Here is a 13274-nt window from a genome sequence, read left to right as displayed (position 1 = left end):
ATGGGCTTCAGACCCTTTATCGGCTGATCGGTCTGTATGGCAGCTATATCTAAATATATTTCGATTTGGCTCGTGGCGTGAATCCTACCTACTACGTTCTTGTATTGTAACATTCGAAAAACCAACTAAAGTTGAGTCATCTCTGGCATATTATGCTCAACACCCTTTTTTCGTATAAAGATTTTCCCCAGTAATGACCTTCCCCAACATATATCTAACTTTCCCTGTTAATGTTTTTTTTTTCACCATAAAATTAATTTTTATGAAGAATTTTTCTTCTTCATTGTAAAAATTTGCTATTGGAAATTGATATTTTGTTGTTATTATTGTTTTATTTCTTTTAAACCAAACCATGACATTGTCTTTTAATACTAATATTTGTTGTTGTATATCTTTCTTCCCCCCACATCATCCATCAGTGTAAGCATTTTATTCATATAAATTGATTGTTTTCCTCTTTCTTGTTTGTTTTCAATGGCGGAAACCATCATAGAGAGCAAAGCAAATGTCATGCTGGCGCCAGAATTTCTAAACAACAATCGACTATTTCTTGCAATTCTTTATTATAAAAGTCTCAATAGTTACAGAAAAAAGGAAATAAAAAAGGCAAAAAGAGCAAAGTGTAAAAAATAAATAAATACAAACGAACGTAGGTTTGTTTGGCCGGCAGAACTTTGTACTGCCACGATCCATTACTCTTTGGTTGAATGATTAAGAGTTCCCTAGGCCTTTTTTTGTTTCTAGAAAAGCGAATGAGTTTTATTTATGTTTATGTGTAGTAGATATAGGTCAATTTGATCACTGAATATCTCGAAAACTATGAAAGATGGTGAAGAACCTTATAAAGCGTCTCTTAACTCAAAAATTATGCATGAAACATATAAGAATACCTTGTTGTTGCAGCAGTTTGTTGTATTCTATATTTATAATTTTGCAGATATTTTGGGTATTAAAAATTTTTCCAAACAATTCAACAAACAGGTGAAGAGGTCTATTAGAATTTACTGCTTCAAATTTCATCAAAATCGGATGAAAAATGCTCCTTTTATGGGCTCAATACTATCGGGAGTTCGGTCTATATGGCCAGCTATATGCAAATATGGTCCGATCTGGACGATATTCAAAAAAAGGTTTAGAGAGGTACCGGAATTCGCTGTGCCAAATTTCATTAAAATAGGATGAAAATGCTCATTTTATAGGCAATATCATTACAATATCATTACACAATATCTTGAGATCGGTATATACGGCAGTTGTATCCAAATATGGTCCGATCTGTACCACATGTGAAAAGAATGGTTAGGAATCTACCAGAACACACTGTGCCAAATTTCATCGAATTCGGGTAATAAATGGATCTTTATGGCCTCAAAACCCTATATCAGGAGATCGGGTGGTCGCTCTAAGGGCAGCTATATCCAAATATAGTCCGGTCTGAACCGCACTTCACAGAAATTAATAGGGGTCTACCAGTACTCACTGTGCCAAATTTCATCGAAATCGGATAAAAAATTAACAAATTATTGCCTCAAGACTTTTAGTGTGGGGATCGGTCTATATAGCGGCTATATATAACTAAAATCCGACTTTATGAGATCAGAAGGTCAGGTTTATATACAAAGAATACGATATCATCAAAAATTGTTTGGAAAATTTCCTTATACCCAGATATCTGCAATATTATAAATACTAAAAAAAATATTTATAGAGTATTTAACCAATAAATACCCAAGCGTTATGTATTTACCCGGTAGAAACCCATCTCTTCCCACAACGTATATATGTCCTAGATCGTCTCGACATTTTGAGTCGAACTAGCCATTTCCATCCGTCTGTCGAAATCACGATAGCGTTCGAACGCGTAAAGCTAGCCGTTTGACTTTCTACACGGATGCTTAATATTGATGCTGGTTTTTGGGGATTGCAAATGGGCCATATCGGTTCAAATTAAGATATAGCTCCCATATAAACCGATCTCCCGATTTGACTTCTTGCGACACTGGAGGCCGCAATTTTTCCGATTTGGCTGAAATTTTGCTTGTACTGTTCTGTATTGACTTCCAACAAATGCGTATAACCTGATATAGCTCCCATATAAACCGATTTCCCGTTTTGAATTCTTGAGGCGCTGAAAGTCACAATTTCCATCCGATTTGGCACACAGTGTTATGTTATGACTTCGAACAGCTGTGCCCAATAAAGTCCAAATCTGCGTATAACCTGAGTTCTTGAGCCCCAGGAAGCCGCCATTTTTGTCTGATTTGGCTGCAATTTTGCACATAGTATTCTGTTAGGACACTCAACTACTGTGCCTATTAATGTCTAAATAGGTCTATAACCAGATATAGCTCCCATATTTTAGAAGAATCCATGGTGGTGGGTTCCCAACATTCGGTCCGGCCGAACTTAGTACGCTTTTACTTGTTCGTATTCCTATAATAAATTGTAACGCTTGACAACAAAGTTGAAAAAAGAAAATTAAACCACTAGAACTAGAAGTAAAGGGAGTCATGCAGAGCCGAAAAAAACTTTCGGCAGTTGTTGTAGCCGCAGATTTGGTTAGGAGTGGTCCTGTGTCGAACAAACGTGCCAAGCACGGTCGACATTGGCCAATAACCTTATATAGCTCCCATATAAACCTATCTCCTTATATGTGTTCTTAACCTCCTGGAATGCACATTTGTTGGCCGATTTGGTTCAAATATTGCTGTAGGGTACTGTCATGGCTTCCAACATCCACGGTAAGTTTGCTCCAAATCGGTTTAAAACTTAAGCTTTAAGCTTGTCCCGTTCTATAGGACCGTTCGCAGCCGGATCTTGATGGCCTATCGCTATTTAAAAGGACTGTGCTGTTAAGTTGATCTTCCACCTAACAGAAACATATAATTTATCGTTAAAAAATCTCAAAATTAATTTGTAAATTAAATAGGTATCTCTTACAATAAGTATCTCTCATATCACTATTTCACCTCATTTATTACCAATTTTTCTTTGTACACAAGTTTCGCTAAGTGCTAATTAACTCTATAAAAGCCGGCTTTGGATTTGTTTGTTTTTTTCCTTCCACCGATTTTCATTTCTATAGCTGCGCTTTATTGCCTTTTCGTGTCGTAAGCGTTGTTGTAAGTGTATTAGTCAGCCTGTCATGTCAGTTAGACAATCACTGATTGAAAAGAACCGCCCGTCGCCTTGCCTCTGTGTGAAATGTGTTTTTTACGATTTGTTGTTGCTAATCGTGTTTTCTTGTTGTTTTTGTTGTCTTTGGCTGTCTCACCGAGTGTCTTCTTTAACCTCAATTTGTCGTTGTGCTCTTTCAATTGAAGAATGAAAAACTGGTTTTAAGCTCAGAGTAAGAAAAAAAAGAGAAGAAAAAAAAAATACGAACGGAATGAACTGTAGTGGGCTATGTTATGGGTTGAACAATAACAGCAGCAACATGAAGCAACAATTGTTGCAAAAGTACAGACAAACTGAGAAATAAGTACATTTACTCACTTTATACTCTACAGCCCCTCCCTCACCCTTATAGGGCGACTTATATCCTCCATAATTCTAGCCCTCCGCTAAATCACACATACAAAGCAAAGGTGTTGTTCATCGTTGCTCTCTAGTCATATACTATTTTAAATATTTTTGAATGAAGGAGAAGACAAAGAAAGCACAAAAATTATTATAATTTTTTTCTTTATAGTGAAAACTTTGCTCTCTGAATGGCTATTTTACCTAACAGCAAAATTAGTAAGTGGATCAAAGTTGCTAGAAATAGCTTACGAGGGAGAAAAATAAATGGATTACAAAAGTTAGGTTAGGTTAGATTTAAGTGGCAGTCTGCCATCAGACTCACTTAGACGTTTTCGTCCACTGCGATACCACAGGAACAGAAAAAGAAAGATGTCTTCTAGTTCCTACCATTTAACAATCCAGATCGCTTTAAAAAGCCCAGTAACTTGCGAATGTTCACATCCGCTAAATCAGACAGGTTCTCAAAGAAATTAGAACCTAAAGTGGAACTTCTTCTAACCGCTAGTGCGGGACACACACACAGAAGGTGTTCTATAGTCTCTTATTCCTCGATATTCCTACAGCTTCTGCAAAAGTCGTTGCTGGCAACCTTCAATGATTGAGACGTCTGTCCTAGCCAATGACAGCAAAGCAGTAGACCTCTTCAAGACTAGATGGGGCCACATAGTTTTGGAATAATCACAGTCCCCTCTTTGTGACTATCTATCATTCGTTGCCCTTCGGCTCTGGTTCCGAAAACTTAGCTTATATGTCGCTAGAGGCATACCCACAGAAAGAATATGTTCAAATTCTGTATAATATCTATATCTGTATTTAATTTATAATATATGACTTATAATTTTAAATATGAGCTATATCGCACAATACCTTAAAAATGTAAAAATAAAATTTTTATTCTAAAAATGGATTTTCGTAGAATCCAGTCTAAAGAGAAAAGTTGTAAATTAAGTTGTCTCTCTCAAATAACATTGAGGGAGCATAATTTTTTGTTGTTGTCCTACACGTTCAAAACCTCCTTCGGCATACATATCTTCTGTCTCTGAAATAAGGAATTCTATAAACAACTTTTATTCCTGAATTTTCCCGCTGTGTTAATTCGTAGATGGCCAACTACACATAAACGAACAGAAATACGAAAGTGTAAGCAACTTCTTGTGGCTTCGATCGGTTGACACATTGTTGTAATTGCATAATGCTATTCCACTTACTTGATCGTTCGGAGTTTACTGCAAACACAATTTAGACTTTTCGACTGTGTTAGTTTAGCCATTACTGATCCCGGCACGGGATAGCTTGAGCACCCCACACAGGCTGGAACATTGAGGTCCGATTTGTGTTTGACGCGTTCACAGTTTGCGGATAGTGTAATGCTCCATACGGATTAGCTGCAAAGACAGTCGCGGACTATCAGCGATCTCAAGCGGAGAGTCTCAGTGCGGACAGTGTAATGCTCCATACGGAGTAGCTGCAAATGCAGTTGCGAACTATCAGCGATCTCAAGCGGAGAGTCTCAGTGACAGACCGGGCGGCACCAGCTCTTGCGCAAATGCTGAGTGCCTATGATGCTCGATATGACAAGGCGAGTTATTGGCGCCTTTTAAATAACCATTGTTCTCGCAGCGATCGTTCCTTTGGACAGGAATGAGCTTGCTCACATTCAGGAGCTTGACGATAAAAATGTGGCTTCAACAACAACCCGTCACTGATTGATCCATTCCCATGGCAATCCCATGGCAGTACGTACCGGATTGACCCAATGGAATCCTTCATCGACAAGGGCTCGATCTCGGTGTACAACATACTGCTATAACAACAACAACTGATCGATTCCATACATAAATAACGATTCTTTAAAAAAAGAAGGAAATAGGTATGGTCTCTTTTTTAAGGTCCTTTTAGATAAATATCCCAAATATGTTTTTAGGGTTGTAAACAAATTACAAAAGACTTTAATCTACATTTTGTCAGTCAAAAAAACAAAAGATAAAAAAAATATGTACGAAATTTTTGTACCTTATTAGGTAAGGGAAATAACATTCCCTCGCCGTTTCTTACCTATCCAGTTCCTGTATCCGTCTTGTAGCCAATTATAAAGACCGAGGTATCATTCTCTTCAGACACAGAATTAGCTTCCCATTCCTCCCTCCCGGAAAAGCGAATCCCGAGAACACACCTCCCTCCTTGATGCATTCCCCTTACCACTATAGCTGGCAAAATATCGATGGTACTATCGACATTTGATTTTTTGGCTGAATATCGATTGATTTTTTTCCGTTGGATACTATCGCAAAAGTTTTTTTTTTTGCAAAATTAAACAAAATAAGCGATCCGGCACTGAATGTATTCTTTAAGATACATTGCGCTTATAGATGGCGAAATTTTCATCCGATTTCATTTCTCTTAGATCTTCCAAATGACTTTATTAACCTTACTTTTATTTGGTCTGTACGTGGATATTGCTTATATATAAATCGATCTCCCGATTTTTACATCTCATTTTCGTTTAAAGTATACGTGATGAGAAATTAACGATAGTATCGATACTATTGATATTTATTATTAAAACTATCGAATGTTGCGATTATCGATAGTTTGCCAGCTCTACTTATCACCCGCCTTCTGACAAAATTATCTCAGAAGTCAGCGTTGGAGTTAAGGAAAATTCAGTTAGACCCTCGTGCGGTTCAGGGCGATGACTTTTGACCCATCTCCTCCAAGTAAATGCCCTCTCAATATTCAGGAAGGGTGCCATCGCATACTCCTTTAGTTGGAGAGACGTCCCGACTTCTCGTACCACTTCGTGGAGGGCCGTCTCCTCCGACCTGTCCTTGGTATGCATGTTGTGCCCTTGAGGTACGCCTGAAGTTTTCCAACTTCAGACCTTTCTTTTGTTAATAAAATTGTTATGTTTGAACTTCAAATGCTACTTTTTGTAGCATTTACGATACATTTATTCTATTGGGTTGCCCAAAAAGTAATTGCGGATTTTTCATATAGTCGGCGTTGACAAATTTTTTCAACGGCTTGTGACTCTGTTATTACATTCTTTCTTCTGTCAGTTATCAGCTGTTACTTTTAGCTTGCTTTAGAAAAAAGTGTAAAAAAAGTATATTTGATTAAAGTTCATTCTAAGTTTTATTAAAAATGCATTTACTTTCTTTTAAAATATCCGCAATTACTTTTTGGGCAACCCAACACATTTACGAGATCATATTCAGGCCTTAAGACATTGTTCGTCTAGATTTCAAACACTTCGTACATACATACGTACATATGCATGGACTATTTGCAATGATACCTTGTACGATATATTGGGTTGCCCAAAAAGTAATTGCGGATTTTTTAAAAGAAAGTAAATGCATTTTTAATAAGACTTAGAATGAACTTTAATCAAATATACTTTTTTTACACTTTTTTTCTAAAGCAAGCTAAAAGTAACAGCTGTTAAATGACAGAAGAAAGAATGCAATTACAGAGTCACAAGCTGTGAAAAAATTTTTCAACACCGACTATATGAAAAATCCGCAATTACTTTTTGGGCAACCCAATAGTATGCTGGTATGATGTATTGTCATTCCACAACACTACAAACTAAGAGGCATTAAATTACATACGACTGATACCAGCATAAGAAAAGACAAAGCACATATGTACATATAAACGGAACCACAATCAATCTTCTTCATAGTCTAGTAAGACTTCTTCTTTCATACATTACACACTACAGCTCTATCTCCTCTAACGGTTGTTGTTCCATATTTAAATAACGCATGCGCTTAATATTTTCTCCGGTAGGCTGACTGGCACTTGTCTTAATAATGTTGTTGTTGCTGTTATGCTCTTGTGGTTTTCGTAATTTGCACCGGACCCACAGGCAGGCACAGCTAGATCCGATGATATTGTTATTGTCTTTTTATACTCCCTCTATTTCTATAGTTTTTTTTTTTCATTTTGCTGGCTCCTTTTGCACTTTTTCCCCTCTGAACACTGCGGGTGCCTTTTAATCGTAGTCTATTCATGTCTATCGACCCCTCTTCTGCTTTGATGATGATGAGGTTCGTTGGCTTAATGGTAATAATGTTGAAAGAACGTAAAAAAAATAAACGCACTTTCTCTTTGAGTATTTATTCCTCTCAATGGGGGGAGGTCAGGCATGGATGGTTGGTGCCAGTCTTTATGGTTTATTTTCAATTAATATTAATTGACAAAGTGAGAAAAATTATCAGCTTAGATATGTACTAAAAAAATGAATATTTGTTGGTACATGTGTTTCTTTCAAGCACATCTGTGATAAGATATTTTCGGCCTTTGCTTGCAATTTTATGGGTTCACTCGCATTTACATAAATCTTTTTGCTGGCATTATACGATATGCAGCAGGTGTTCTTATACTTTCTGTCTTTTTAGTGCTATATAGTGCAAATAACGACTAATTTTCTTATTATCTTATATTGCATTTTATCGTAAACTTACTAGTACAACTTTGCACTGATATTTTATCCAGAACATCTGACCTGCTCGGGATAGGACTAATATAAACAACGGCAACTGTTAACTTGTATACCCTCCACCATTAAAAAAAAAATTGTAAAGCGTTTAGCGCTTTCTCTGATATATCTCTTAATTTCTTTCTATAATTAAAAAAACATTACGCGAGGTTAGGTTGAAAAGTTGGTGCAGATATTAATAATACGCCCCAAGCCCCTATGGACATACACCTACGCCAGTAATTGTTGTGCGCTCTAAAAACATTAAAGGACTTAAAAAATGCGATCCATGTTGAGCAATATTTTAGATTTTGCCAATTGGTTATTTAATTTGCAACTTTTAGACTCCTAGCCACCAGCTGAACGAGCGACATATCATAGTTAATCAATTAAATCGATTTAAAATCGCAAAATCAAGGGATTGAGAGTGAGAGAAATGTAATCGATAGATATCGCAATGGATGGAGGCCACCGTAGCGCAGAGGTTAGCATATCCGTTAATGACGTTGAACAACTAGGTTCAAATCCCGGCATGAACATCAAAAAATTTCTAAGCGGTGGTTATCCCCTTACTAATGTTGTCTACATTTGTGTGTTATCCTGCCAAGTTAAAACTTCTCTAATGAGTGATGTAGCTATCCGGCACGCCGTTTGGACTTGGCATAAAAAAGAGGCCCCTTATCATTGAGCTTAAACATTAATCGGACTGCACTCATTGATATGAGAGAAGTATCTCCTGTTCGCACCACACAAGTTGGAACGTTGAGTTTCGATCTGTGTGGTGTCATTGCTGTCACGAGAAGCTTAACTGCGAGCTACTGGGCGCGTCCACAGGTTGCGGATAGTGGAATGCTACATACGGATTAGCTGTAACTGTAGTCGCGGACAATCAGCGGTATCGAGTGGGTAGTCTCGGTGAGAGGTCGGGTGGCACCAGCTCTTGCATAAATACTGAGTGCCTATGATGCTCGATATGACAAGGCGAATCCCTCACGGGATAGCTGTGAGCACCACACAGGCTGGAACATTGAGGTCCGATCTGTGTGGTGTTTGTTTCTGTCACTGGAAGCTTAGCTGCGAGTTACCGGGCGCGTCCACACGTTTCAGATAGTGGAATGCTCCATACGGAGTAGTAGCTGCAAAGGCAGTCGCGGACAATCAGCGGTATCTAGCAGAGTGTCTCAGTAAGAGGCCGGAAGACACCGACATGACGCCTTTAAATAACCAAATGGCCACCCTGTTCCCGCGGCGATCGGTCGTTTTGTCCGGAACGAGCTTGTTCACCTACAGGAGCATGACGAGGATCGCCATCTCCACATGAAAATGTGGTTACCACATCAACAGTTTTTTTATTTTAAAATAGGTATTCGTATTGGGACTTTTCAAGGGCAATTCTCTGTCAACAAATATCCTAATACAAATATATATTGGCAGACGAAACGTTTAAAGTGTTCTCCTAAATTTACAAGAAAAACCTATAAACGTGAGTTAATTGCTTTAGGTCGCTTACTATTAGAAAAATAATTCTTTATAGGTTTGAAATTTTTAAAATTACATTCACTTTTTCTGTGAGGAATGTTTAAACGATATCTTTTTATGCTTGAATTTGCTGTCACACATGCCCATAGCTTAAAAAAAAAAAAACAGAAACACCGACTGATATTCACCAAAGCATGACTCATGCCGAATAAATGTTTGTTGTTGTGATAATGCTTGACTGATGTTAGCCCTTGTGAAGGCGCTGTGGAGCAAAATAGTAGAAATGTTAATTTGTAATGCTTGCAATACGTTTGGTTTGCTATGTACAGGTCACCAACAACTATAGATGGCTAATATTTCAATATCCAATCATTTGTAACATCTGAATTTGCTTGAAACAAATGCCCATAAAAAATTCGAAAAACCAAAAATTGTGATAAAGCAACAAGTTGTTCGAAGTATTGTAGTACACGCAAGTACAAACGTCAGCATTAAAAATGAGATAAGTTCACTTAAATAGGGGTGTTAACTTGGGGCTTTAGAACTTGAAGTGTTGTTTTTGCTAAATATAATGGAGTTAGCATATGTTTTATTTTTTTATTGAATTATATCTATTAGCTCACCTGTAAATGCTCCTGAAAGCGTATAGGTAATATTTGAGTCATTTTGTGCACTTTCTTCCTGCAATCTTTCGCTGCTGCTGCTTCTCCTGCTTCTTTTTTATGTTACTCGAACACACAATTATTGTTTTATTGTTGTCGTTTTTACTATGTCTCGTCGTTTGCCTTTCAGATTTGGGGAGATGACGTTTTCAAAAATGCAACACTGCAAAGGTATGTGAATATTTGGTTTGTTTATTACATTTATGTATCATCGTCGTTTGTTCATTTTGCAATTGTAGTTGTATTTTGTGTTGATGGTGTTGTAACAAGATAATGGAGCGGAGAAAACAAGAAAAAAAGCACACACAAAAATCAGTGAATGACACACTAAAACGAAGTGTGTGTAATTACGTATACGATGAACTAACTAACTAACATCATTCTCTGCCTCCACCACTACCTGTCACTCCCTCTTGCCGGTCACTCGCTACTCTTTTTTTTAATGATTTGCCTTCGTTCTGCTTTAATGATCTTTTGTTGGTTTTATGCTACATCAACAACTCTTTTATAACGGGTAATATGACTTCTTTCATTTGGTTTGGAAAATGTGGGAGTAGTGATTTACATTCAAGATAAAAAGTAGATGCACCAACTACATCTTTCATAAGCACATAGTAGTTTTTCCATAAAAACTCGTGCATTTTTTTACTGGAAATTGAATTTTAACTGAAAATTTAACTTCTTTTCTAAAAAATAAGTGCAAAATCGAAGATATTTTCCTAAAGTAAAATTGTTCCGCTCTTAGTTTTGTATTTCTACGCAAAAAGGGTAGATACCCAAATCCTCTAGTGTCTACTTTTATAATCTACTCTTTTATACCTATTGAAGTAGTAATACGAATATGTGCAAAAGTATTCGACCATCATTTTTAGGATGCCACTTTATCAAAACTTTTGACAAGATTTGTTTTTAACGGTTTAGAGGTTCCCCTGAGAGACCACTTAGAGATCATTATATACTCCAATGCCTTTTGGAGAAATGCAGTAGCCTTTGCTATGAATACTTATCGCCTCTATGCGATTTGGATCCGTCCAGTACATTTTGTACTATACACTTTAGTACCTTGTAAAGCAGTAACATATGGCACAATATTAAGCAAATTGGTGTTTATGAAGTACCGTTAAATTGGAGTTAAAGCTTTATTGCAATCTTTAACCTAAATTCAGAGTACATGTTAATTTTTCCCTCATTAAACCTCGGCGGCGTACCAAAATCGTATGGTATTAATAGAATTCGGCGCTAATTAATCTACACATTTTTTGGCTGATTGGGGGCACTTGTCCCTTTGTGACGTTCTTGAGATCCCACATTGGGATTACGATTCAAAAGTCTGAATACCAATTCTTATAGAAATTAAAAGGGAGCCCTTTAAAGTGCACCTTGTTAAAAAACGCCCACAATTTTCGTTGATACCTAGCGAGTTTTTTACATAGCATATTTCAGCATGTAGTGTGATTAAAATTCGGCTTAGCATTAGGAATTTATGACTTCTTTTATCTCTTCATTCTGTAACTCGCACTTATGATTTGAGTTTGAATAATTCGTGCATTTTTGTCTTTTTTCAACACACACACACACACACATTAACGCAGGTGAAATTTACGGTTTTTAGACGTTTAGTTAGAATTCTTTTCGTTTTTTTTTATTATTTGCTAAGCACACATAATATGACAAACACGTAATAATTCTACACACAAAATTATTGAATGGACTCTTGCGTCAAAATAATCAAAGAACTACTAAACTGAAAACATGAAAAATAAATCATTTACATCAAGAGAAAAAAAAGTTGCTCACAAGATTAAAAAAATCTTCGAAAACGCCTCTTAATTTGTAGGCATATGTTTTATGCTGATTTAAACACTTTACAAATTGACAAATTACAGTTTCTTACACAAAAACCAGTTTAACTTATTGTTTAAATATTTTTATGAGACATTTTTCAAATAGCAATACACTGATTTCACTAAACTAAATTTAATCTCTGCAAGGCCCGCTTCTGTGAAAAGTACTCGAAAAATGACTGTCGATTTTTACATTGAGCAATGGCAAATGTCGTTATAAAGACAGAGATAAAAAGACGTAGTGGTGAATTTCCATGTATTTGACAGCAGTGGTAAAGAAAACGACAAAAGCAGTGTTGGAAAACGCTCCTCCATGATAATGAAATGATTCTCAGAAAATTAATGAATAATGGAGCCATAAAAATCAAGAACTAAGATTTTAAAAATTAGCAGAATTAAAAAATATATAAAGTTAACACATATTAATAAAGTTAGACGGACAACCATTAAAAATCCTATAGAAACAAAATGCTGCTTCTTGGTTCTTTTCACCACTGTTAATCATCCTCACAAATGCCAACATGCCGATTACATTCGGAACAATGACAATTCCTTTCTCTTCATTTCGGTACTAAAATATACATTTAATTGGGTTTTTAATCTACTTTCACTTTTCCATTTCTTTTAAATTCTCTTTAACACGGCTGTGCAACTTCAACATCAAATCCTAGAGTGCCACATAAACAAAACACCAGTCGTCGCTAGACAAAACCGCCCACTTTTTCTCCATTACCATCGCACCAACACACACACACAACACTTCGTAGATATATGCATATAACATTAATTGCACTCATCATTTTCTTGAACAAAAAAATTGTTCAATCTATGCCGCAAAAGCACTCTTCTTCATTCATATGATAAATCCAATTGTATAAGTTTACCCTTAATTGTTTTATGTGGTATTCTTGTTGTTGCACAAGGTTTTTCTTATTTTTCAGATTAATTAATACTTCGAAACGCGTAAAAACATATCGATCGATTTTGTGTGAAAAATGCTGTGTGACAGAGATGATAAATGAGGTTGGCAAAATAGTATTAAAAAAATTACAAAGGTACTTTTTACGGCCAAAAAGGTACCATTTTTTACTCTATACGGTCATAACTTTATCTCATAACATTAATAAGTGTCCTCCAAGAACATAACAATGGGGAATACATCTTAAAAGTATTGAGTGGAGGTCAGTCCGCGTCGTATATCGCTTTCAGCTTGGTATGCACTTCTAGCGAAATTTTGGTCTACATCCAAGATGGCGAAAAACATTGAGTTATAATTTTGCC

At 36.4% G+C, this 13274-nt stretch overlaps 1 protein-coding gene and 1 long non-coding RNA gene across 5 annotated transcripts in view; both read right to left on the bottom strand.

Annotated features, from left to right (window-relative positions):
* The window catches only part of LOC106085133 (clathrin heavy chain), a 33103-nt gene extending 20102 nt beyond the window's left edge, over window positions 1-13001 (bottom strand). For 2 of the 4 annotated variants that reach the window (XM_013249182.2, XM_013249185.2), the window contains exons 1-2: window positions 12878-13001; window positions 10111-10312 (exon numbers count right to left, since the gene is read on the bottom strand). In XM_013249182.2, the coding sequence (XP_013104636.2) occupies window positions 10111-10152 (42 nt within the window). In that variant the 5' untranslated portion in view covers window positions 10153-10312; window positions 12878-13001. The other 2 variants (XM_059366388.1, XM_013249183.2) reach the window with 2 other exon arrangements.
* Window positions 2958-3675, bottom strand: LOC131996689 (uncharacterized). The gene is made up of 2 exons (XR_009397936.1): window positions 3496-3675; window positions 2958-3332 (listed from the first exon to the last, which is right to left on the bottom strand). It is a non-coding gene; the product is annotated as an uncharacterized LOC131996689 (long non-coding RNA).
* Window positions 13002-13274: the final 273 nt, after the last annotated feature.

The sequence above is a fragment of the Stomoxys calcitrans genome, chromosome 4, assembly GCF_963082655.1.
Source record: "Stomoxys calcitrans chromosome 4, idStoCalc2.1, whole genome shotgun sequence".
NCBI lineage: Eukaryota > Metazoa > Arthropoda > Insecta > Diptera > Muscidae > Stomoxys > Stomoxys calcitrans.
This window is presented reverse-complemented; position numbering and strand designations above follow the sequence as displayed.